General features: G+C 39.2%; 1 protein-coding gene across 1 annotated transcript; it reads left to right on the top strand.

The window, feature by feature from the left end:
- The first annotated feature begins 5356 nt into the window (after positions 1–5356).
- il7r (interleukin 7 receptor) lies at positions 5357–25525 on the top strand. The gene is made up of 8 exons (XM_008116115.3): positions 5357–5757; positions 12370–12505; positions 15407–15552; positions 19160–19314; positions 21235–21397; positions 22895–22988; positions 23856–23931; positions 24133–25525. The coding sequence occupies exons 1-8, from the start codon at positions 5664–5666 to the stop codon at positions 24697–24699; spliced, it is 1431 nt and encodes a 476-aa protein (XP_008114322.2). The 5' UTR covers positions 5357–5663; the 3' UTR covers positions 24700–25525.
- The last annotated feature ends 513 nt before the right edge of the window (positions 25526–26038 follow it).

The raw sequence follows: 26038 nt of genomic DNA, 5'->3' as shown, positions 1-26038 counted from the left end.
AGAAATATTTTTATTAGATATGACTGACCAAAAATTAGAAAAAAAACAAGGACAAGCTATTCTTCCTTTTAATAACTGCAGCAAGAATATGCTATGCATATGTTGTTGTTTTTTTGTTATGTTGTTGTTGTTGTTTTTTGTTTTTGTTTTTTGTCTGTTTGTTTTTTCTTTTGTAAAGTCTTACCGTGTGTCTATATTGTTTTTGTGTATTATAATCTTCTTGGAAAGCACTAATAAAAATATTATTAAAAAAAAGAATATGCTATGCAAAAATCTGGAAAAAGAAAGATACACCGGAAGAAGATTGGATAACAAAAATTCTGGAGATAAGGAATATGGATAAGCTCACATATCTAATTTCAAAAAACAAGGGAGAGGCAATGAAAGAGACAGATTGGAGCCAAATTACAGAATATATTAAATTAAACCAGATGAAGTGAAAGATAGGAGAAAGAAAGAGATATTACTCTTGAACAGGATATATATATATATATATATATATATATATATATATATACACACACACACACACACACACACACACACACACACACACACTAGCTTTGCCCGGCCACGCGTTGCTGTGGCTTATGGGAATCCTTTGTTGGCCAGGTGGAATAGCAGTGAATAGCCTTGCAGTCTCAAAGCCTGGCCTTTTTTTGGAGTAGCTGGAGCTTTTTGTAGTATGAATGTAGAAGCATAGATGAGGGGTTGTGCTGCCAAGTTTAGTGTTTCGGGGATGTGTAGTTTTGTTGTTTTATCCTAGGCCGAAATTTCATTACCCTTTTATATATATAGATAATACAATATATACATGTAATATTACTAATAATATTGCAGTGTAGTGGTATAGTACAATATAGTAATATATGATACTTATATTGTGCTATGCTAATAAAATAATATATTGTATGTACATATAATATTGACTAGCTTTGCCCGGCCACGCATTGCTATGGTTTATGGGAATCCTTTATTGGCCAGGTGGAATAGCAGTGAATAGCCTTGCAGTCTCAAAGCCTGGCTGTGTTCTGGAGTAGCTGGAGCTTTTTGTTGTATGAACGTAGAGGCACGGATGAGGGGTTCTGCTGCCAAGTTTAGTGTTTTTGGGGTGTGTAGTTTTGTAGTTTTGTCCTAGGCCGAAATTTCATTACCCTTTTATATATATAGATAGTGTGATGACTCATGGGCCTTGTAGTCCTGTTCCTAGTACTATTGTGGCAGACGAAGAGGAAAACATGGGGTTTTCGCCGGTTCAGCAAGAGCCGGAGTCCCTTCACCTACAGGATGTTGATGTTTGCCCTCAAGAATTCAGCCAAACAGGCCTTGGGCAGAACTCCCCTCCGTTTCCCAGGAAGGAATCTTATTCCAGAGAAAGGGGAGTCAGAGAAGCCCAACGGAGGAGTTTACGCTTAGTTGCCAAACATCAAGCTGATTAGGCCTGCTTCCCTTGGGAAATTCTAAGGAGTCACACATCTGGACGGAGTTGGGTTTCGCTTCTCGTTCTCTAGGGAAAGAGTTCTGTTGGCGGGAAAACGAGACCCAATATAGGTGTTTGGCGCGAGGGATTCTTTGCGGAGTCAATTGATCACCTTCAGGAGAGAGATCGTGTGTGGACTTCGTAAACCCAGTTCCTTGCTTCCCGGATCAAGCTTCAAGCCTTGCCCTGCCTTGCGTTTTTACCACGGACCCTGCTTCATGCTTCATGTTTTGCCTTGTCTCCAGTCACGGATCTAGTCAAGAATCATGTTTATTTCCAGCCTTGTTGTCAAGCTTTATTGGACTCTAAGACTCTGTCATTTCCCCACACTATTGCTTGGCAATAGTGTGTGTTTCGGTCAAGTGGATTAAAACTTTGAACTCTAATATCATTTATTGGACAATACATTTTTGGACTATATTTGACCTCATTTGAAAGGTCTGCTTCTGAACTATATTCTTCACTTGTTTTTATTGATTTTATATATTTCTTTAATAAAGATATTAGATAGAGACTGGCCTCTGTGTAAGGTTATTGGTGCCCAGCAGCCAGGGACCTGACAGTTAGGAAGCAACCCTTCTTAATCTCTTCTCTGCTTATACCAAGAAAGGAAAGGGGAAAGAAGGAAAGATAAAGAAGGAAAAGGCAAGAACCTCAAAGAAGATCATCGGAAGTTGAAAGACTTACTTTTTATTACTCTATTTCTTTAGTAACTCCTACTTTCTCCCTGCCTACTATCTATTTCCTCTTGTTATCTTTCTTTTTATCTACTTCCACCTTTCTTTCCCCAAGTTTCTTTTTCTCTTTTGTCCTGCTTCCCTTCCTTTCTTTTTACTATATGGTATCCTACCACCTTTTTTAAATGTGTATAAAAAGCTAATAAATATGATTTTAAAGAAGCAAATGGTAAAAAGAGCAGGTCATCCAAAAGCTGAGAAGGCCTGCATTATCATTTCAGGAAGGTATAGCAGGCCTGATTTGATGTATCTGACATTGCTTTGCTGCATTGAATTGTATGCCAAATGTATTTGTTTCTATTAGCAGGCATAAGCCCACTTACATGTGAGTAACTAGTAATTAATTCAGTGGAATTCCCCTTTGACTAAACATGCCTACCATGTGGCAGATACAGGTATGCCACAGTGAACTAAATCAATGTATTCCTGGCTATGACTTCTTGAACAGAAAATGTGTAACTAGAACCAAGAATAACATGGAAAGAACAGGGATGGATTTCTATACCACAAGAAAGTGCAGTTCAATGCTTTTCAGACTTTTTTTTTTACACAATGGCATAGATAAGTAAGAGGAAACAACTAGATTAAGTGAGACCTGAATGATTAGATAAAAGCATTTTGAACCTTTTAGAGATGTGAAGACATCTTCCATCATCATAATATTATCATCCCAACAAAAATGGCTCGAGGTGTGGTACAACACATGCATTCATTGACATTTTTCCATTCACCAGGCTTCAGTTTTCTCATAATTTTTGCTTTGGTACCAAATTTATAGATCCACACGTTTGTTAATATGTTGGGAGTAGCTGGTGAGGAAGGCTTACCTGCTTGTCTCGTGCTGCTCCCACCTGCTCTATAAGGGGTTCTGGGGGACCTCTTATCTCTTTGCCTGTTGTAGGCAGGCATACACAGCTACAGTAGATGGAGTACAGTCCTATTGTTTACTGCAGTCATGCTTCTATAAACCGGGACTGAAAAACTGTGTTTCTACAACCCCTTCCACCACTGATCCTGCTAAAAAGGTTTTCCAGGAGCTTCACTGTCAGATGCTTTGTTAATTGAGGTTTGCCTGCAATGAAATACAAGAATACAGGCGCATGAAGCACAGAGTTTTCTATGACAGTTTTGGAGTCTCTTCCAAGTCAAAGGTGCAAAGTTTACACTTCTAGTTACCACCCCATCTATTAATGAATTAATCAATTAATTTTATAACTTTCCTCCTGAAAATAGAACTCAAAGGGCTACATCCAATGGAAAAATTTAAATAGACTAACCCCATTGAATCGAGTGTTGAATGGTACATCTGCCAACATAAGCCAGTTACTCGGAGCCTACATGGATTTTTCGAAAAGTGTCTTGAATGAGACTCAAAAGCTTTGGAAATGGGGATTTGAAATGTAAGACTTGCTGAAACGTCAGCGTACCATTTATTGATTAATCTTTGTGCACCAATGCATGTTGGGTACTTTGCTAGCTATTCTACATAGGAATATATCAACAACCCTTTACTATATATAGACATTATGTATTGTTATTACTATTTTATTGTATGACACAGCAAACAAAATAGATATACTGGATTTTGTATCACAAAATCACAAGTCGAACACTTCCCAAGCATCTAGGACTGTGTGATGTATTTTCGGATGATGCGCGCAGATTCCAGGAGGTGGTCTTTTGCAGTTGGCAGATCGTAATTTTGTCAATGTCTATTGTTTCCAAATGCCGGCTGAGATCTTTTGGCACAGCACCCTATTATTATTATTATTATTATTATTATTGTTATTGTTATTATTATATACCCTGCTTTATCTCTCCCACAGGAGACTCAAAGTGGGAGTCCTGCAGGAATACCTGCAGGAAGAAGTCCACTGTGAAGATATAAGGCCCCAATAGGATCCCACTGTCTGTTTTATTGCACTCGGTCATCCAGTTTCCCCCAGCCAGCAGGGGACATTTATTCCCTCCTGTGCCAGATGCATGGTAAAATGTCCTGCCCTCCCACGAGTAACTTCTATTTGCTGCAGGAGAAAAGCCTCCAAGAGTATACAACAGGCAGTTACTCTCAGAACAGTAAAACAGAGCAAAAAGAGGAAAGTGAATCAATCTGCCTCACCAACTCCCCCCAGCAGCTAAAAAAAACACAGCTGCATAACTTTTGCAACCAAAATGGAAATGATAAGAAAAATGGAGGCAGATGAAAGAAAGAAAAATAATCCCTGGGTGCAATTTGGAAGAAGCCTTCAAAGAGTGTCTTCAAGGTTCATAATAACAGTGGCACAGTGGGAACCCTTGTGCCAGCTGAACTGTTGACCTGAAGGTTGAAGGTCCAAATCCACGAGACAGGGTGAGCTCCTGTCTGTCAGCCCTAGCTATGCAGGGACATGGCTATGGCTATGTGCTCAAGCGTTCAATGAATGTACTTTCGAGCTTGGCATGGTCGGTTTTAAAGACTCTGGATGAACAAGGTCTAGTGAATGAAAGGACATTACCTCAGTGCATGGTAATGTTTTATTATTGTTTATTGGTTTTTATGATGTTTTAAATGTTTTTAGTTTTTAATGCCTTTTGTATTGTATTGTTGATGTGATGGCACTGTGTTGCCAATTTGTAAGCCGCCCTGAGTCCCCCAGGGGAGAAGGGCAGGGTAGAAATACCGGAAATAAATAAATAAATAAATGAGAGAAGCCCCCAGCAGGATGGTAACACATCCAAGCATCCCCTGAGCAATGACTTTGTAGACGGCCGATTTTCTCACACCAGAAGCAACGTGCAGTATATTCTCAATTCGCTTCTGACATGATAAAAAGGTTCATAATGAGATACCTCACTTGTCTGTTACATGTACCTATTGTTTCATTTTTCATACAAGTTTGCAATAACATGTTGGAACTGCTCCTCTTCTTTTTTTTATAGTGTAGGAATATAACCCTCTTTCTGCCACTGAAACCATTTTTCCTGCCCAGGGGCACATCTCCTTCATGGATCAAAGTATACTTGGATTAAAAATTATTCACACTTTCTTCAAATGCATAGCCTTTTTACCATTTAAATGTAAATATATTCAAGAGAGGTAGACTTTCAGTTCAGACAGTTCAGATTGGTACTCCGCTTCTGAAGTGGTACCTCTTGTGACTTTGGAACAAAGTCGTCTTCTGCCTTGGAATTAGACAAGGTGCTTGGTGATGGATGCAATAGTCCTGCTAGGCTGCCTACCAGGATGCTTTCTTCTTCGGTTCATACCTTCCTTTGCAGGCGCCTTCTCCCTGGCTTCCTGTTTCAAGATGTGCCCACTTGCCTGTGTGTTTCTGCTTCCCCTTGGCTGTGGTTACGTTATCTCAGGGTTCTCTGCAAAGTGAGGATATAAAACTGCAAGCCTAGCTGTTCTTCCTCTGCTCAGTCTCTCTTTCTCATACAGAAGATAGGAAGAATGTGAACTCAGGATGAGACGTACAAGGCAGATGCTGTATACTTACTGCTTGGTTCTCCTTCCTGTCATATCAGCAGAAAATGGATTTGAAGCATCAGCAGACCCCGGTGAGTCATTTCGTCTTTTTCTCTAAGACTCAAGAACCTTTCTAAAAGGGCCAATTCTTTTCAGAAGACTTCACCAAAGGCAGAATGAAAATGATCCGGAACTCAATGATAGAAGCTTTTAAGTAACCTCAAAACAGCTCTGTATGAAAACTGCCTGTGGTAACTTATGAGTAGGAATGTAAACTTGAAAATTGTTTGTAGAGTTAACTAAAGGTGTGAATTTTGTCTTTGTTCATACACACACACACACACACACAAAATCAAAATATGGCCCAGTGTGAAGCCGATAAATCTGTCCATTGATGCAAAGATAGCTGAAAACTTAACTCTTTAAAATCTGCCTCTGAGTCTCTTGGTATCCAATGATCTTACTACTAAATTAGGGTTTCCACCTCTCTTTTTAATCCTTGAGTGGCTTCAGGTCTTTAACATTCAAATGGCAGGCAGGCAGAATGTTATTTATTTATTATTTATTTAAAACATTTATATTCCACCCTTACCACTGGAGCGGTACCTATTGATCTACTCACATTTGCATGTTGTCCAACTGCTAGGTTGGCAGAAGCTAGAGCTAACAGTGGGAGCTCACCCCGCTCCCCAAATTTGAACTGCCAATATTTCGGTCTGCAAGTTCAGCTGCTCAGCAGTTTAGCCCAAAATTTAAAAGCGCCTTCAAAGCCTGGGGCAGAATTCCCACTCCCCTGGCGAGGAAGATGTCAGCAGCCACTCTTTCCCGCCATACAGGCATGAGCAAACTTCAACCCTCCAGGTGTTTTGGACTTCAACTTCCGAAGGGAAACGTTCAATGCCGGAACCTAAAATAAACCATAAATATACATAAATCTACATATGACCATACTGGAAAAAGTTGTCCCTCTATTTAAATAGCTATACCTGTATTTGAGTGTTTTAAATGGTACAGAATTTTGACTCGGATTATTTTTTAAAAGAAATGATCTGCATTCATATATTTCTTTATACTTGGGATGGAAAGAACTTGGGAGAACTTTAAACAAGTAGAATGTGAGAGAAAATTAAACTGCCACATTTGCCTATTCCATACAAAAATAAAAATTATATTTATTCCTTATACAGTAGGGATGGGCAAACTTCAGCCCTCCAGGTGTTAGGACTTCCAGCTGTTAGGAATTGTGGAAGTTGAAGTCCAAAACACCTGGAGGGTTGAAGTTTGCTCATGCCTGTATGGCGGGAAAGAGTGGCTGCTGACATCTTCCTCGCCAGGGGAGTGGGAATTCTGCCCCAGGCTTTGAAGGTGCTTTTAAATTTTGGGCTAAACTGCTGAGCAGCTGAACTTGCAGACCGAAATATTGGCAGTTCAAATTTGGGGAGCGGGGTGAGCTCCCACTGTTAGCTCTAGCTTCTGCCAACCTAGCAGTTGGACAACATGCAAATGTGAGTAAATCAATAGGTACCGCTCCAGTGGTAAGGTAATGGCGCCCCATGCAGTCATGCCGGCCACATCACCTTGGAGGGATCTACGGACAACGGCAGCTCTTAGAAATGGAGATGAGCAGCAACCCCCCGAGTTGGACACAACTAGACTTCATATCAGGGGAAAACCTTTACCTTTACTATTTCAAAACAGATTCAGCACCTTGGATGGTTCCTTTTAAATTTTGAACTAAAACCTGGAACAGAGTGACTACCCACATGACAAGAATTCATTGAAGAAAACTGACCTAATAACCTCTATGTCCTGCTGCCCAGTCTGCTGTCCTTTTCTTTTAATATCCCCCAAATTCATATATTTGTTGGCCAAAATATGCCTGTTAGGAATTGTGAGAGTTGAAGTCCAAAACACCTGGGGGCCAAAATTTCCCATGCCTACACTAGTGTATCTCCTGTAGGCTGGTGCTGTTCAAGTGTAGATACTGTTTTAATTTTTTATAATTTGCACAATTTGTTGATTGAGTTTCAGTAATAGCCAGTAAAATGGATATGTTTCTAATTAAGAAAAGAAAATCTGTTGACAATGTTTGTGATGAACCACGTGGAGCAGCTATAGAGAAAACTACACAAAAATCAACTGTACTACATAAGAAGTGCAAATGGGGAAATCCAAAGCACCTTAACACAGCAAAGATTATATGAAACTGTAAGAGGATGGTTTAACCACTGGTTTGCCAGTAAATTATCGTATCATGAAAGACGTATCAAGTATGTCTAAAAAGTATGTCACCAACATGAAAATTTTTGAAAGCTCTGATCTAGAGTTTCAAATCCATTACTGTTCAAATCGTCATCAACATCATCAACATCCTGTTTATATCCCACATTTTCCATGACATAGAGACTCAGACCCCTTCTACATTGTCATATAGTCCAGGTTATAAAAGCAGATAATCGCCTAGAGCATCTTGGATGGAGGGCGATTAATAAGTAATTAAATAATGATGATGAATGATGATAATCCACATGATCTGCTTTGAGCTGGATTATATGAGTCTACACTGCCATATAATCCAGTTCAAAGCAGATAATCTGGATTTTATATGGCAGTGTAGAAGGAGCCTCGAAAGTCCTATGCCAGAAATATGGTGCCATACTTGAAACACTGATGAATAGTTAGTTTGACCTTTAGTCAGCAGTTGCTCTAGATCCTGTTGAGTCATATCCCAAGCAACATTTGCCCAGAATGACTGTTCACAAAAAGATGAGAACATCTTGCAAGAATACAGAAAATAAGAAGACAGTCCCCAGAAGATGAAGGTGGTAATGGCTTGAAGAATCATTCTGCTGAAAGCATTCAGTCAGAAATATCTTCTGCCATGATCACTATTCAGATGTGGAAACATTCCATGAAGTCATAAGGAAGCACCAGATATTTATAAGAAAGGTACTTAATGTACTTAACCAAGGGGTGCTTCTGGCCTCACACTGTGCAAGCTTACATACCATTGCCTATTAACTCTTTCTTTCCCACTGTGCTCTTCTACTCTCCACCAGCTTCCCTGTATTTCAGGAACCTCTGCCTTCAGTTGTCTCTGTTACAGAGATATAGCTCAACAACATCTAGAGAGCCATAAGTTGTCCATTTCAAAAACACCTGTTCAACTATAGGTGTGCATGGTACCCATTTCTCCTGGGTTTTTTTGTTCTTTTGTTCCTTTTGTTTTGGGTGGGAGAACAAAACAGGAATCCCTGCCCTGGAATGAAAATAAACTCAGTACAAAAGAAAGCAGAGCAGATACCGTTTCTTGCCTGCTTTTTGGACCACGTGAAGCTCCTTGTGGTCCGAAAAGCGGTCTGTGGAGTCTTTAAACTCAGTTCTCTTCTGCAGATGGAGAGGAAAACATTTCAGAATTTGTGGTACCATAAGCCATGTTTTTAAACTCAGTTCACTTCTGCAGATGGAGAGGAAAACATCTCAGAATTAGTGGTACCATAAGCCATGTTTTTAAACTCAGTTCTCTTCTGCAGACGGAGAGGAAAACATCACAGGTGGAGTGGTATCATAAGTAACTCTGATGCTTTTAATTCAGGTCGTAATAACGAGTATAAGGACAAACTATGCCATTGCCAAAAATGATGGGAAGGGGAGAGGAATTCCCCCCTCCCCCCATTGCTGCCAGTTAAAGAAAAAGTGAAATAGTGGGGCTGTGCCCTGGGCTGTGTGTGTGGTGTGTGGAGCATCTTTGACATTTGCCCTTCCTCCTTCTTTCTGCTGCTCCTAGAGAAGTTAGAGGGCAAGGTCAGCAGGGAGAAAGAGGGAATGTTTTTAAGGAGATTTTATTTATAGAAAGAAAAAATCCCTATAAATCGGGGATGACCCAAATGTTATAAAACTTGGTGGGCTGAGAGTGGTAGATGTGTGGCAGTTTTCAGCCCTCTAGCCCTAAAATTGAGAGGAAGGGGAGCCTGGGGAAGCCCGCTCATTGCTGCCAATGGACCAAACATTTTCGTATTTTTGGATGCAGAACGAAAACACCAATTTGGAAAGGCACCCGTTTTCGGAAGGTGCTCAAAAATGAAAACGGGGGCCTTACGAATGAAACAAACAGAAACGGCTAGCGATTCTATAAATGCACAAGTCTAATTCAGACCATGGTTCAACAACAGTCTGAGTACACTGTCAGTTGATTAATCTATAAGAAGCCTAGAAATCATTCTGCTCTGATATCAACCTCACTCTGAAAAAATTAGTCAAACTACCCATGATGGAAATTCTGATCAGAAGGTTTTGGTATTTAAGTAAAGTGAGTGAAACTCTTGGGAAAAAAATTGCCCTTAAGATGCAAATTTAACACAAAACCACCTTACAATGATTCAAACAATCCGAAATAAAAAGATCTCTTTGAATTTTTCTTCTGAATTTGAGCTTTGTTTTCTGGAGAAAAAATGCACATGGGAAACTTCTCATACCACTGAATATGGTCGAACACCAGTGAACAAGACATACATAGGTAAAGATGACATTGTTGTCAGAATTACAATGATGGAGTTCGTTCATTGTAGTTAAATGATGAAGCAAGATCTTGACCTTCACTGTTCTATATTTATAAACTGCAAATGCACACATATACAGAAGGAGGGAGCGCAAGAGGAAATTGTTGCGTACAGCAATGAAACAGCAATGTTTTCAGAGATATTGTGAATACCTGAAGAGTAATATGAAATTGAAACAGATTTTGTTTTTAGCTCCAACCTTCCTTAGTGATGTTTGTTGAAATGGAAACAATTAGCAGCATCCAGTAACATTTGAAGGACCTAAAAGATGGAATTACAAAATTCAGAGTGGACAAGACATAGATCTACATTTATGTATTTCCTAAAATATATGTATAAAAAGGGCAGAAAACACCATCACAAATGTTCTCAAAAATAGGGTCATCCTAGGCATGTCCTCTCAAGAGGAAGTAAATCTGTTCAGTTTAATGACACGTAAGGAACTGTCACGTGAATAAGGTACCAGCAAGATCTTGCCAAGCTCCACACTCTTAAAAAATTAAAAAGACATTAGCATCAGATAAAAACATGATCAAATTTAATTGGGAAAGTACAGTCACATTTCTTTGGATTCCTAAATGGCTTTGGTTGAACTTATCTAAAGAATTGCTTCCATTAATATCTGTCTGTTAATAAAGTCTGGAGGGACTCTCCTGCATGTTGCACCAAGATTTAAGAGGTGGTTGAAAGAGATGTAAGAGGGAGTCTTCTTTGTGATCATAGACAAAATTGGAAGGAAAAGCAAGGATCTCACTGAGGCTTTGCAATTCCCTATGTAGATAGGTCTGAGTTCTAGTTGAACACTGAAACCATTACACCATGCAATCTCTTATGTTATTGTGTTATTATGTTATTGTGATTAGGGTTAGCAAGACATGCCTCAGTGCTGTGTTTTACTGAACATGTTAATATGGAATTTAGGGGAGGTGTGTGTGTGTGAAGGAGTCTTCAAGTCACTTTGTTGGGTTAGAATGATGCCAGAGGAGGAAAGCAAGAAAAGGAAATGAAATTTCAAACTCAAATACAGAAATATTCATGTTCTGCAATCATGTTCTTCTGTATTACTGCAGTATATTTCCATATATTAATATAGGTGATCACTTGTGACTGAGTATAATTGTCTTCCAGAGGTAGAGTCTTGGCAATTGGTTTGTCCATGGCTGTTTTGGATACGCGTGGTCTTTCACAATGAGTTTTCCAGATGGAAGGCAGTCTTAATAAGGATTTGCTTGAATGCCATTCCTCCTGGCACATTTCACCTTCAATTCGTGCCTCTTCAAAATCCATGGCACTGTTGATAACAGCTGACCTTCTGTTAGAACGCTTGAGGGCCAAGGCTTCCCAGTCCTCAGTGTTTACTCCACATTTTTAGGTTAGCTTTAAGCCCATCTGTAAATCTCCTTTGCTTCCACTGACAGCCCATTTTCCATTCTTGAACTAAGAATAAAATGACTGCTTGGGAGATGGTAATTGGGCATTCAGACAATATGGCCAGTCCAGCAAAGTTGATGACAGAGGATCATCCCTTCAATGCTGGTTGTCTTTGATTCTTCCAGAATGCTGATGCTTGTCTGTCTATCTTTCCAAGAGATTTGCAAAAATTTTCAAAGGCAGTCCTGGTGACAACTTTCAGGAAATTGAGAGTGACATTTATATATGGTCCATGTTTTGCAGGCATACAACAGAGTTGGAAGGACAATAGGTTTATGAACAAGCATCTTGGTGTCTCTATGGATGTCCCAATTCTCAAACGCTCTCTGTTTCATTTGAAAAGGTGCTGCACTTCCAAAACTCAGACAGTTTTGTATTTCAGCATCAATGTCAATGTTTATGGAGAGGTGACTGCCTAGATAGAAGAAATGGTCAATATTTTCTAGCTTTACATCATTAAGCTTTATTGTCATTTCAGAGGGATTGGTTGGTGCCTGCTGATAGAGCACTTTGGTTATCTTGATGTTCAGTGAGAAGCCAAGATTTCATATGCTTCTGCAAAGGTCTTTAAAGTGGCTTGTAGGTCTTCCTCTGAATGAGCATAGACTACATAATCGTCAGCATATATTAGTAAAATATTTCTTATTGAGTATTAATAACATACCAATCTGCACTTCAAATTGAAACATTAACATTAACATCCTTTCTCCTTAGACACTTGCACTGATGCCGAACTGGACTCCAGCTTTGATTGTATTGTTCAAATGCCAAGGCACTTGGAGAATTACTTAATTTGCAAAGTTACGGCAATGGAATTGTTCCTGAATGAAGCTGACATTCGCTTTACTGTGTAAGAAAGAACCTCCCAACTCCATTAAAATATACTTATTTTTCTCTAAGCATTGTTTTGTTATGATAAATGATCTTTAATGCTTACAAGGAACCATGGGAAGACTGGATAATCTGTTATGAAGCTATTGGTGAAGAGCAAAAAGAGTGCCCAGCCCGCCTAAATAAAAATTATGTTCCTACAAATGAGTTTTCCTTCAGTTCCCCAAATTTCTAGCATGGCAGAAGTAAGACATATGGAAATCACTTACATCTATTTGCTGTGTCTATTTCCTCTTGGCAACTGTCTACTTCCTTTTGTATTTCCAAATGCCCAACTGAAGTTTGAAATTACTGGTACGATAGAAATTTGGCAACTGAATTTGGATGATCAGAATTCTTATTTAGGGAAGCAATGTCCTCATATTGCACACACATACCTGGCTACATCTCTCTGTGTATTTCTGCTGCATATATGTTTCATTGCTCCTAGTAAGCTGCCAGACTTGAGCCTTCATATGTTGAATTCAGCATGTGGCCCATGGATTCATGCACCCATCCAGATATTGTGGGGCTACAACTTTCTACATTCCTTCTCCTTGCCTATGCTGTCTAGAGCTGAAAGGAGCTGCAATCCTGCAATATCTGAAGAGACATGTGATTTCCACTCCTGGTCTACAACCTAAATCCTGATCCTTGCAGCGTCCCAATCTTAATAATTTTGGGGAACAGAAGGCTGAGCGGGCACACAACATTTTGCTATGTTAAGCCCTTGTACGTATATATCTGTCATCCAGTGGAGGGCACTGATGTCAACAAACTGATGACTGAGATGACTTTGAGACTGACAACATCTCAACAGCCATCCCTGATTTAGCTATAGTGCCAGAAAGGTACTTTATTACTTGAAGATAAATATTGTATGAGCTGGCTTTTCCTTTTGTCTTAGGGCCCTTCCACGTTGCCACTTTATCCCAGGATCAGATCCCAGGTTATCTGCTTTAACATGGATTATATGAGTCCCCACTGCCAGATAACCTGGGATAAACAGATAATCTGGGATCACAACCTGGGATAAAGGGCCAGTGTGGAATGGCCCTAAATGGTCTGAACTGACATTTAATTCTTAGAACCTGAATTATTTGAAGTCATCGGCCAATACTGTCATGTTTGGGAAATCTTGTAACATCATAACAAAGGCTGGACTTCACAATTGCAATTATGAATGTGTCACCTAGAGTTGCACATCCATAACTGATTGTTTTTATTCATGACCCCTATATCTTCAATAGTGTGGGGAATATCTAGGAATACTATGAAATACCACAGCATTGACTGTGGTTGATAGAGACCTGTTGTTCTGTCTATCAAGATGCAGCAAACAAATGTTTCCACTGCTTTTGTGAGCAATATCTGGTATAACCATCCCAATTCCTCCTCACATTAGAGATTGCACATAAGAGGGAACATAAATGTACTGCATCCTGATTGGCAGGAGAAAAGACCCTTGTTGCTTGCAAAAGCAGCTGTCTCATATATCATGATGGGGTGTTTGGGAGGAGACAGAAATTAACTACAGAACAAAGTTAGTTATGTAACTTAGTGGCACATTTACACTTCTGGCTATTATTTTAAGAGAGGCTGGATCCAAGAATGTATTGTATGGTGGTATCTATGGATGAGAAGCTGTTTTCTTTGAACTTGTCATATACCGATATGAAACACAACTGTTCTGTATTTCAAATACTTGGAGCTAGATCCAAAAAGTAGATTAATTGAATCTATGAGAAGTCAATAAATCAGTACCTATGTAAGTTCCATTGATACAGTGGATCTACTCTGGGTGGGACTAACATCTAGATGAGGCATGGGCAAACTTTAGCCCTCCAGGTGTTTTGGACTTCAACTCCCACAATTCCTAACAGCCTACCATCTGTTAGGAATTGTGGATGTTGAAGTCCAAAACACTTGGAGGGCTAAAGTTTGCCCATGCCTCATCTAGATATAGGCCACGGTTTACTAAGTGCATTCTTGAACAATGCCCGTTGACATGCTGCATTGCACATTTTTATTAGCAGATATTCGATAATATTGAAATGTGGAAATATAGGACAGATTCATCAAATTAAATATATTGGTGGTAGAACACAGACATCTCCTTTGACAAACAAATGATAATTTGCAGCAGGTTTGACATTGTTTAATAAAATAAAACATGATTGAAGAAGATTAATGTTTATGTTTTAGAGTAGACCATGCACATGTTGTATAAAAGTTCTGAATACACAGATCAAGCATCATGTTCCAAAACTCTTTGCCAGCAATAATAAGAAAGAATGCCAAACAATAGACATGATGCAGTCTCTCGTTTATTTACTCTTTCATTAACAGAAATGGAAAAATCATGAAACATCTGTTCAGACCTATGTATCAAAAATCACAGAGGATAAAAAAACAAATAAAACTGAAAAAGCAAAGCATGCTTACTAAGGGCCAAATTTGACTGAAATAAGTAGGATTCCCTTCTGAGGATGCCTGTTAGGAGCAATGGCACGCTGGATTCACATTCATTTACAGTAGAGTCTCACTTATCCAACATTCTGGATTAGCCAACACATTTTTGTAGTCAATGTTTTCCATTCGTAAATACAGTAATTACTACATAGCAACCTTTTCTGTCAAATTTGTTGTATAACATGATGTTTTGGTGCTTAATTTGTAAAATCATACCCTAATTTGATGTTTAATAGGCTTTTCCTTAATCCCTCCTTATTATCCAACATATTTGCTTATCCAACGTTCTGCCAGCCCGTTTATGTTGGATAAGTGAGACTCTACTGTATATTTAAACAATTATGTCAATTATTTTGCAGGACTAAATCTTGATTTTGAAATTCCATATTAACCATGAAACTCTCCATAGGAATGCAAAGGATAAATGCAAAACAGACAGCCAGTTAGTAATGAATTACTCTATGGAAGCGTCTGAACTTCATAGTCCCATCCAAGTTTGCTTGGAGATGAATCAACAATGCCGGGACTGCAAGAAGGTGACAGGAATTAAGATCAGTAAGCTCAATCAATGTTGTGTGTGCATCGTTCAGAACTGTATCTATTTTTTACCATTTCAAAATGAGATCATGGGGCCATTTCATTCCTATCCAGTAGCTGCACACTGGCTTAGAAGGCAGACACTCCAGGGCATTCAGGGACAATTCACAAGGAAGTAGAGCAATAGCTTTAAATGTTTGAAATAAAGTCATATTGCAAAGGGATAGCACAGTTTCCTGCTGCTCCATAGGACCTGGAACAGTGGATTCAAACTACAGCCTATATGCTGCTGTAAAGGAATCCTTTGTGTGTTATATGTTTTGTGCATTATCTTTCACATGCAGGTATACTTTTTTCAGCAATTGTACAATGGTCAGCGCATGGCTGTGTGTTGCTGTTTCTTGCTTGAAGTTTGTTTGTTTATTACTTTTAAAATATATATACATACCATTGGTACCACACTTTTTTTCCTTTTCCATTTCCTTCTCCCTCTCCACACCCACCCCTCCCCCTTCCCTGTTGACGACTTAATCCTTTATTTTTTCCATTACATGAGCCTACTTTCCATTCTGTCCACTTTTTTCTTCCAGTTTTCATCATCTGGTTTAACAGCCTGTAGTCATAAGCTAGGAGCCTCCAGTGGCGCAGCGGGTTAAACTGCTAAGCTTCTGAACTTGCGGACCGAAAGGTCAGAGGTTCGAATCTGGGGAGCGGGGTGAACTCCCGCTGTTAGCCTCAGCTTTTGTTAACCTAGCAGTTCGAAAACATGCAAATGTGAGTAGATCAATAGGTACCACTCCGGTGGGAAGGTAACGGTGCTCCATGCAGTCATGCTGGCCACATGACTCTGAAGGTGTCTGCGGACAACGCCGGCTCTTCGGCTTAGAAATGGCGATGAACACCAACCCCCAGAGTCGGACATGACTGGACTTAATGTCAGGGGAAAACCTTTACCTTTACTAGCCATCAGCTAAATGGAGTCCATATTTCTTGATTTGTCTAATCAAGTTTTTCTACTTCTTATAATGTCCATAATATCCAGTTGTATTTGATCTCACATATATTCATACCATTTTTGAGTGTCTACGTCTTTTTATCTTTCCATCCCCAAGCTATTACTGCGTGTTCTGCTCTCAACATCATAATCATTAATTCTTGATCTTGGTCCTTAATTCTTCTATTACCATATATTCCTATTAACAAAATTTCGCATATTTATATCAAATTTTATTTAAGTATGTAATTCAACCTGGCTTAGGATTTGGTTCCAGAATTTTTGTTATCTCTTCACACTCCCACCATAGATGTGAATCCCACACTTCCTGACTCCCTTTCTAAGCCGAAGAGCCGGTGTTGTCCGTAGACACCTCCAAGGTCATGTGGCCGGCATGACTATATGGAGCGCTGTTACCTTCCCGCTGGAATGGTACCTATTGATCTAATCACATTGGCATGTTTTTGAACTGCTAGGTTGGCAGAAGCTGAGGCTAACAGTGGGCGCTCATTCCATTCCCGGGATTCGAACCTGCGACCTTTTGGTCCGCAAGTTTAGCAGCTCAGCGTTTTAACACACTGCGCCACTGGGGGCCCAGTTTCATTGTATAAATCTTTAATTTTACTATGTCCCATCTTTTTCAAATTTTATGATGCTCCTGTCCTCATTATTTCCTATTTCTTGCTTAAAGTTGCACATTCTTAGCTGGTGCATAACTATCACTTGGTCCCTTCCATTTACCACTTTATTCACTTGGGTTGTGGTTGTACCTCCATTGCCATCTGAATGCCTTTGTACATTTTGCATTCAGAAGTAGGACAATAAAAACCAGGTTGGAAGATATACACTCCATCGCACAAGGCCAACATTCATCATAAAGGTGGAGAAACATAACAGCTTCCTAAATCAATGTGCAGATATTAACAGTACATTATTCAATATAGGATCAGCCCAAGTATAGCTTTCTTTTTTTAAAAAAAATATTTTTATTAAGTGTTTTTGAATATAAAAAGAGTGAGAACAATAATGAGTATAGAAAAGAAAGTGAAAAGGGGGGGGGTGATGAGGAGAAGGAGAAAAAAAACAATAGAGATAAAAATAAAAATTGTTGGATGGAAGAAAATTATAATAAGTGAGGAAAAAGAGAAAAGAAAAAAAGAAAAAGAAAAAAAAGAAAAAGAAAAATTGGAAAAGGGTTAAAAACAAGAAAAAAACAAAAAAAGAGAAAAAAATCCTCAAAACATACAAAAATAATTAAAAAGAGAATAAGAAAAAAAATGTACTTCCCATCTTTTCTTCTAGGTGATAGAATATTTTGTACTTGTTATCATTATAAGTCCACTCTGACATTATGTTTTTGTAAAAAGTTCTTCTTGTTCTATATTAAGTTGTCAGTAATGTCCAATCTGTTTCTTTTTTTGGTTTACCATGATGGGTCTTCAAGTACAGTAGAGTCTCACTTATCCAACACTCGCTTATCCAACATTTTGGATTATCCAACGCATTTTTGTAGTCAATGTTTTCAATACATCGTGATATTTTGGTGCTAAATTCGTAAATACAGTAATTACTACATAGCATTACTGCGTATTGAACTACGTTTTTGTCAAATTTGTTGTATAACATGATGTTTTGGTGCTTAATTTGTAAAATCATAACCTAATTTGATGTTTAATAGGCTTTTCCTTAATCCCTCCTTATTATCCAACATATTCGCTTATCCAACATTCTGCCGGCCCGTTTATGTTGGATAAGTGAGACTCTACTGTAATATGTCAGTGTATCCATGTTCTTTATATCCATAATTTTTAATATCCATTCTTCTTTAGTTGGTGTTTCTGTTGATTTCCACTTCTTTGCATATACTATTCTGGCTGCTGTTACAAAATAGTTAAATAGAATCTCTTGATTCTTGTTAAGTATAGCTTTCTTCATATCAGGGTTAATATTCATTTGTTCATTTATTTCACCCTATGTCAACAGATCCCAAACCAGAGAACAATGAAATCTCTGTGTGTGTGTGTGTTCATTACCTTGAAACTTATCATGCCATTTTATTTTACTGTTATAGGAGTGGTTTAGTTCTCCCAAGACAATAGCTGTATTTGATATACTTTTTGTAGTTATGGGCAAAGTTGGGCCCTCCAGGGGTTTTGGACTTCAACTCCCACCATTCCTAACAGCCTCAGGCCGTTAGGAATGGTGGGAGTTGAAGTCCAAAACCCCTGGAGGGCCCAACTTTGCCCATACCTACAAAAGGTATATCAAATACAGCTATTTGTTTCAGATGTTTAGTATGAACTTTTTGCTTCTATGGTGCCAGAACGGCGTGATCCTGACCAGTGAATCTTTGAAAAGCATTATTCAGATGTCTTTACTGCATGGGAATGTTGAAGAAATTTGCAAATTCGGACAACTTGCTATGAGAGTAAATTCTCACTTTTCCTTATCACCATTGCAAACAAAGCCAACAATGGCATTGCAGAAAATGTCTCAAAGCTGCTCCCAACTGCTATGGTTGCATTTCAAGGAAATCTATAGAATCCAACTCTTCCTCTTTAACCCACCTAAGGGGACAGTTCCTTGTTATTTGGATAATGGTTCAATTTATCGTTATGTTGTCATTTACAGTAAAACCTGAAGCACCATTCAATTTAAAAATTACATACTTGGAAAAGGCAAACGAGTATCTTGTTGATTTCTCCAGTCGGCATGGACCAAAGACATACCTTTCCGGCAAATTGATGCATGAATTGGCCTACCGGCAGGAAAGCACACCTTGGACTGTGAGTATGACTGTCTAGTTTTAAATAACAGATCCCTCCAGTTATAAAATCTATATATTTACTAGCTGTGCCCAGCCACGCGTTGCTGTGGTGAAATATGGTGGTATGGGAAATAAAGTATTGAGGAATTGGTGGTAGTTAAGGTCAAGGGTAAACGTTTTCCCCTGACATTAAGTTCAGTTGTGTCTGACTGTGGGGGTTGGTGGTCATGTCCATTTCTAAGCCGAAGAACCGGCGTTGTCCGTAGACTCCTCCAAGGTCATGTTGCATGACTGCATGGAGTGCTGTTACCTTCCCACCGGAAGGTATTCATCTACTCTCATTTGCATATTTTTGAACTTTAGGGTTGGCAGAAGGTGGGGCTAATAGTGGGGTATTTAGTCTATATTTTATAGGCAGTGTGGAAGAGGTCTAAGTGAAGCCTAACTCTGCCTGTCCCCTGGGCTGAGTGGGTTGCTAGGAGACCAAGTGGGCGGAGCTTAGTCTTCTAATTGGCAGTAATTGGATAAAAACAATGATTCCTCTCCCTCTAATTAGGACTTTATTTTTCTTTTCTTTTTGTTGTATCAACCTAGCAGCGTGGATGAGGGGTTGTGCTGTCAATTTTCGAGGTTGTGGGGTGTTTAGTTTTGTTGTTTTGTCCGCTGCCGTGATTCCATCACTCTTTTTTATATATAGATAGTATAAGGAGTGCCCTTATGCCGATAACAGTGGGTTGGAACCCCAAGACTTTAGCTGCTTTGGATCTAATTGTAATAAACAGTAGTGAAATTAAACATCACATCTTAATTTTTTATGCATATTTCATGACACAGTGCATGGCGGTCCACATTGCTAATCCATTATCTCCCATGGAAAAATCTCCATGCTACTGCTGAAGTGCAAATGCACTGTAACAGTATGTAGTCCAGTCCTATACCAGTCTAGTAAATGTGTGTTTAAATACATATTTCTATCTCTTTTTGCCATCTGATTCAAGGAAGTTGTTTTTGTACTAAACCAATCTCTTCTGTCAGTATCAGACTGAACGAGTGGGAACAATTTGTAACTTAATCCAGACTAGATAGAGGTGCTCCTGGCCAATCGAAATGTAGATTAGGAAACAGTGATTCAGTCTGCGCAGAAATCTCAGGTTCTCAGTTTGGTAGTTCTCCTGGACTCATGTCTGAACTTGAATACCAACAGTTTGGCTGCAGCCAAGAGTGCATTTGCACAATTACAACTAGTGTGACAGTTGCAGACATTCCTTGAGAAGTCAGAGCTAGCTAGCCATGCCACATGACTTGATTACATCCCATGTGGACTGTTGTAACATGTTCTACCTGGGACTACCTTTGAAAACAGCTCAGAAACCTCAGCAAGTTAACTATGCTGCAACCAAGTTGTTGACAGTGGCTGGATATAGGGACCCCACTGAAAGGTTTCACTGACTTCTGGCCAGCTTCTGGGTAGAATTCAAAGTGCTATTATGACTTTTAAAGGTCTCCACAGCTTGAGCCCAAGCTGATGATTGACTTAAAGACAATAATCAGAATCCTATTGGGAACTTGTGTTGTCATGAGTTGGATATAGATCAGAGGAAATTAGAATTGCGCAGTTGCGTAACATCGATATCCGAAAGAGAGTAGTTGTTATATTACTATATAGCAGAGCCAAAAAATTGGGTTGTTGTATGTTTTCCAGGCTGTATGGCCATGTTCCAGAAGTATTCTCTCCTGACGTTTGGCCCACATCTATGGCAGGCATCCTCAGAGGTTGTGAGGTATATCACATATATACAACATACAAAAACCCTGTAATCCCGGCCATGAAAGCCTTCGACAACACATTATATATATTGTTTCATGATTCCCATTAGTGGTTCTAAATGTGGCTTTCTTTGTTCACTTTTGAAAATACATTTTTTCTTTCCCCTTTTAGAACATAGAGTCACAATATACACCGCTCAAAATTTTAGGGAAGAAACTTCAGCCAGGATCCAGATATGAGATGAGAGTTCGATCCAAGCCCCATGGAGGCTATTTTGAAGGGACATGGAGCGAATGGAGTTCTTCTGAATACCAGAAGACCCCAGATCAAACATGTGAGCAATTTTTGGTTTTGAAAATGAAAAGGCAAGACTCCAAAAAAGAGGCTTTAAAGTTAACTCTTACGTAAAAACCAATCTTTCTTCACCTTTACGTCTCCTCATCCTGAGTTTGTCTTTCCAGACAAAGAACCAGAAAAGCATAGTCATTACCTGAATCCATTGGCCTTAGACCTAGTAAACTTAAGCAACATTAAGGTTAAGGTAACCTGTCAGTAACATATGGAAGTGTAAATCTAACTTATGCCTTGTATGCTTTAAGATGTGGTTGAGACCAGAATTCTCTACATCTCTTATTCAGCAATCAACTCTCTTTCACATGAACCAAACTTTTACTTGCTGCCTCTAACCTATGGCTATCTAGTGGCTCATGGAGAATGAGAAATGGCCAAGAAATATCTGGTTATGTAACAATACTAAGACATCTAAGAATAATATTGTCTTCCAGCTCCTTTGGTGGAACCTAGGCAATCCTGGAGATGCCTTCAGTGTTGTGCAACTGGATATAGTCTCTTAATCTGATGCTTCTCAACCATCCCTTGGTTACGGACTTGACTACTAAGTGGCTAGGCTGGGGCTAGGTGCAGAAGGAAGATGAGTTCCATGGAACTCTCCAGTGGAGAGATGTAACATAGTTCCACCATGGTGGAACTTTACAATATACTTCCCAAAGGAGGATTCCAGCCTCAGTTTGGTTTGTAAATGTGATCTCTGTTTGAGGAGAAGACAAAGTTCCTCTTGGATGGACCTCTAGATTCCAGCAGCATTCTTTTTTGCCTTGGATATAATCTAAGGGCCTTAATCACCTGTGGCTGGATGAAGATGCCAGCCACAGATGCAAGTGAAACATCTGCTGAAACATGGCCATACAGCCCAAAAAACTCACAGCAACCTGATGTATAAATCATTGTTGTGAGAATTATCCTTGGCCAGGCTAGAAGATAGAGGACTGGGAAGCAAAATTTTAACTGGTTCTATGTCCATAGTGTACCCTGATTAAGGCCCTTAAATCATATCCGAGGCAAAAGGGTGTTATTCGTGATCAGGAAAGAAAAGTTATGTAATCTACTTTCTCACGTCAGTTGCTATCTAGAAAAATAAGTGAGTTTTATATAATCATGGATTAGTTGCAGGTCACCTCTACTGGCTTGCCATATAGATTATGATAGGGAATCTGCATTGCTTCTTAGTTCTCATAATAATAAATAGACTTGGAAGGGAAATGTTTGTAGAGCCTTTTGCCTTCTCTTTGTCATGATGGATGACAATACTGAGAACATTCCTGAGAACATTCCTGAGAGCCAAGGTTGCTGAAGGATGAGGATTGTGCTAGTGGTGTAGCGAGAGGTGGTGACATTGCTGGAGGATGGCTACTAGAAGCCTGAGTGCAAAGACATATACATACGCAACAGTGTAAACATGTTTCATGTCACATCTAGCTTGTCTAGGATCTATAAACAAATGCTTAAATGTATATATTGTTTCTTCTCTTAGATGATAATACCACTATTGTGGTTATGGGATCTATTCTGATCTTCCTCCTGCTGTTCCTTCTTATTTCTTTGATACAAATATTTTGGAAAAGCAGGTAATTCTAAACACTTTATTTGTTTGTTGTTTTTACTAAATGCTGATTTGTTCAACAAGGTCCCAAAGGTTAAAACAATTTTTAAAAGTCAGATTTTAAAATTAGGGAGGTAGATTGAAGAATACAGGTATGAAAGAGGCTGTCTCTTTTAATTCCACTAATTTTAATTTAGCATTTACGTGCATGTGGATATAGTGTACTCCAAACAAAATAGAACCAAATCAAACCTAAACCTAGAACAAATCAAACCTAAACTCTCCCAAGATGTTGAGGTGAGTAAACTGAGATTCTCATACTTCCCATGTTTCCAGCAATATTTGCATCATTGTTGCTATCCATCACTTCTTAAAAGCTCTGCTGGTATCATTGTGGACACCTCCCCACTGATTTATCTTTCTTTCTGTTTCACTCTCAGTGGACCTCTCTCTTCTCAAACTTCTCACAACTCTCTTTTTTGTCCATAATTATGCCCATCTCCTCTCTCTCGTTGTCTGTTGTCCATATTTCTGAAACAACATCTTCAAGTTTCTCTCTGCTCCATTGTTGTTCCTTGCCCATATTACTTGGCACTTGCAACCACACATCACACATTGAAGAACTTAGCCACTAATGATGTGGAGACACATTATAATAAGGAGAGAACAACATAGCTCCTCGCTGTCCTCAGTGAAGTGTCCTCAAAATATCTGTGAGTTCACAATATATTTCTGGAATTTTTGCCCATACTTGTCAAGGTCAGACCACAATATTTTGCTACCTGACACAAAGGACAAGGTGTTGCTATGTTTTTGCTGGTATACCTCAAAACTAATTGACAGGTATGCATGTGCCTCATCAAAACAGTTATTGCTTTATGTCCTTTGCCAGGATCAAGCCCATTGTGTGGCCCACACTGCCTACGCATGAAGAGGCTCTGGAAAAATTGTGCAAAAAACTAAGAAAGGTTTGTGTTGTTTCTTCTTCTTTAACTATTAGAAAGCTTGCATAAGACATTGGTCGGGGCTGGTTGCAATGTGCATTGGAAATTTTTGTCTGTCGGAGACAGAATATCATAAAGTCAGACATAATGTTCTCCTTAGTTTTTCTTAGCTGAAAAATAATCTTATCCTTCAGCGGCACTAAATATTTATGTATATCCCTGCAGCATTCTGATGCAAGTTTCTTTAATCCTGAGAACCTGGGATATGTAGACATCCATAAGGTGGACAGCCTTCAAGCCAAACCAAAACTGGACGACTTTCAACCCTCATTTCTGCCTTGGGATGCTGCTAATCCAGAGAAGTTTGGGGATGAGCTGGACCCAAAGAACAACCTGGTTCTTCTCAATGATGGCTGGCTGAAGTTGCCTCTGGCATATGAAGGGATGTGGCCAGCTGAGATGCTGAACAGATGTTTGGGTGGAAAAAATCCAGCTACTGGTGGCAATTCATTCATCAATGGGGATAATAGCGCTGGCAGCTCAGGTAGCAGTAGTGATGCTCTCAGCAGCTGTTCTACTGCTTCAATGGGCACCATCATGTTGTTTGGGTCTGAGGCAGATCCTTGCCATCACACTTACACCAACAGCGAGGTTAGAGTGCCAAACATAGAAGAAGCCTATGTCACAATGGCCAGCTTTGTTGGAAACAAGGGGAACGAGCAGTGCCAGCACTTGGCATGGCAGGGCCCTAGAAGAGTCATTGCACAGATCCCTGCCAGGAGCAACGACTAAAAGCGTGGGCAGCTTTGCCCGCTGCTCCTAAAACTCAAACTCAGGAAACACCTCAAACAAAAACAAATTGATTATGGCATAAGCAACTTAATCAGGGGCACTTATCCAAAATGCACACATAAATATTCAAGTGAACAAAGCGGATGTGTTCCTAGGCATTATTTTAACATAAACGTTGGTGCCAAAGGAAGATATATACATATAAGAGACAAATACATATAAGTCCCTACACCACAAGAAAGAAGAGCAGTTCAATAATATTTTATTTGAAACTAATAATAGCCATGTGAAGTGAAACAACAAGATTGAATAAGTAAACAAACATGTGGTGAAAATTCTAAAGAGCATTGGAAAGCTGTTTCCAGAGATGTTTTTATTTTCCTTCCGTAATCCTTTGTGATTCAATTTTGATTGCCAAATGTATAGATTTGTGCATTGTAATATGCTACATGTACCTGGTAAGGCAGACTTATCTGCTGCCTCCTTCTGATTGTTTTGCTATGAATACATGCTCAAGATTTTGGAGGTAGGCACATACTGTAGGATCTGTAGGAATTGGAAGAGGAGAATCTCATTCTTTCCAAGCTCAAGCTTTGTTGCCATGTTTAGTGCAGTTACATTACTCCAACCTGCTGCTAAATGCCTATGTTTTGCCAACCGTCTTTCAATATCCTCTCAATGCCGATGCTGCTACAAGGAAATTTCACTCTTAGAGATTCTGTTAACGGACACATGCCTGTGTGTGCACACATGTGTGTGCGTGTGCAATACACTGCTGGGTACTGAGATTAAAGAAACTCGAAATAGAAGGAAATTAAATTCGCGATGTATTGGTAGTGACAATGCTTGTTATTAGCAGGGTTGATTCCCAAAACTTTTTCTGATAACATGAACTTTCTGAAACTAGGCCAACCATATCATATGTGCAATGTGATACGATACATAATCAGATTTTTATTCCATGCTGGTTTTTAATTCTGCCATGATGTTTGCTGCTCTGATTTAACTAATGTATGTTGCAGATACATTCTGCTTTTCCCATCATTAGCAACAATGGAAGAATTGTATCATAAAACATCTTTTAGCTCTTGACAAAGATAGGTCTATCCAGATTTGATGGGATCTGGAAGCCCTGTATTTTGGATTTCTACCTGGTCAGTATTTACAAGATGTTTGCTGCTGTGTTTCACTAGACTGTGCCCTTTCCTTCCAAGCAATGTAACAAGTATGTCTAGGGAGAACACTTGTGTATGACAGAACTATTAATCCTTCTTTGCTTGCTTATTAGTTTTGAACTATTGGTTGTAAAGCAGAAATTATCAAAGCTAGGCAAAAGCTA

This window comes from Anolis carolinensis, chromosome 2 (genome assembly GCF_035594765.1).
Source record: "Anolis carolinensis isolate JA03-04 chromosome 2, rAnoCar3.1.pri, whole genome shotgun sequence".
In the NCBI taxonomy this organism is placed as follows: Eukaryota; Metazoa; Chordata; class Lepidosauria; order Squamata; family Dactyloidae; genus Anolis; species Anolis carolinensis.
Note: the sequence above shows the minus strand (reverse complement) of the source record. Positions and strands in the feature narration are given on the sequence as shown.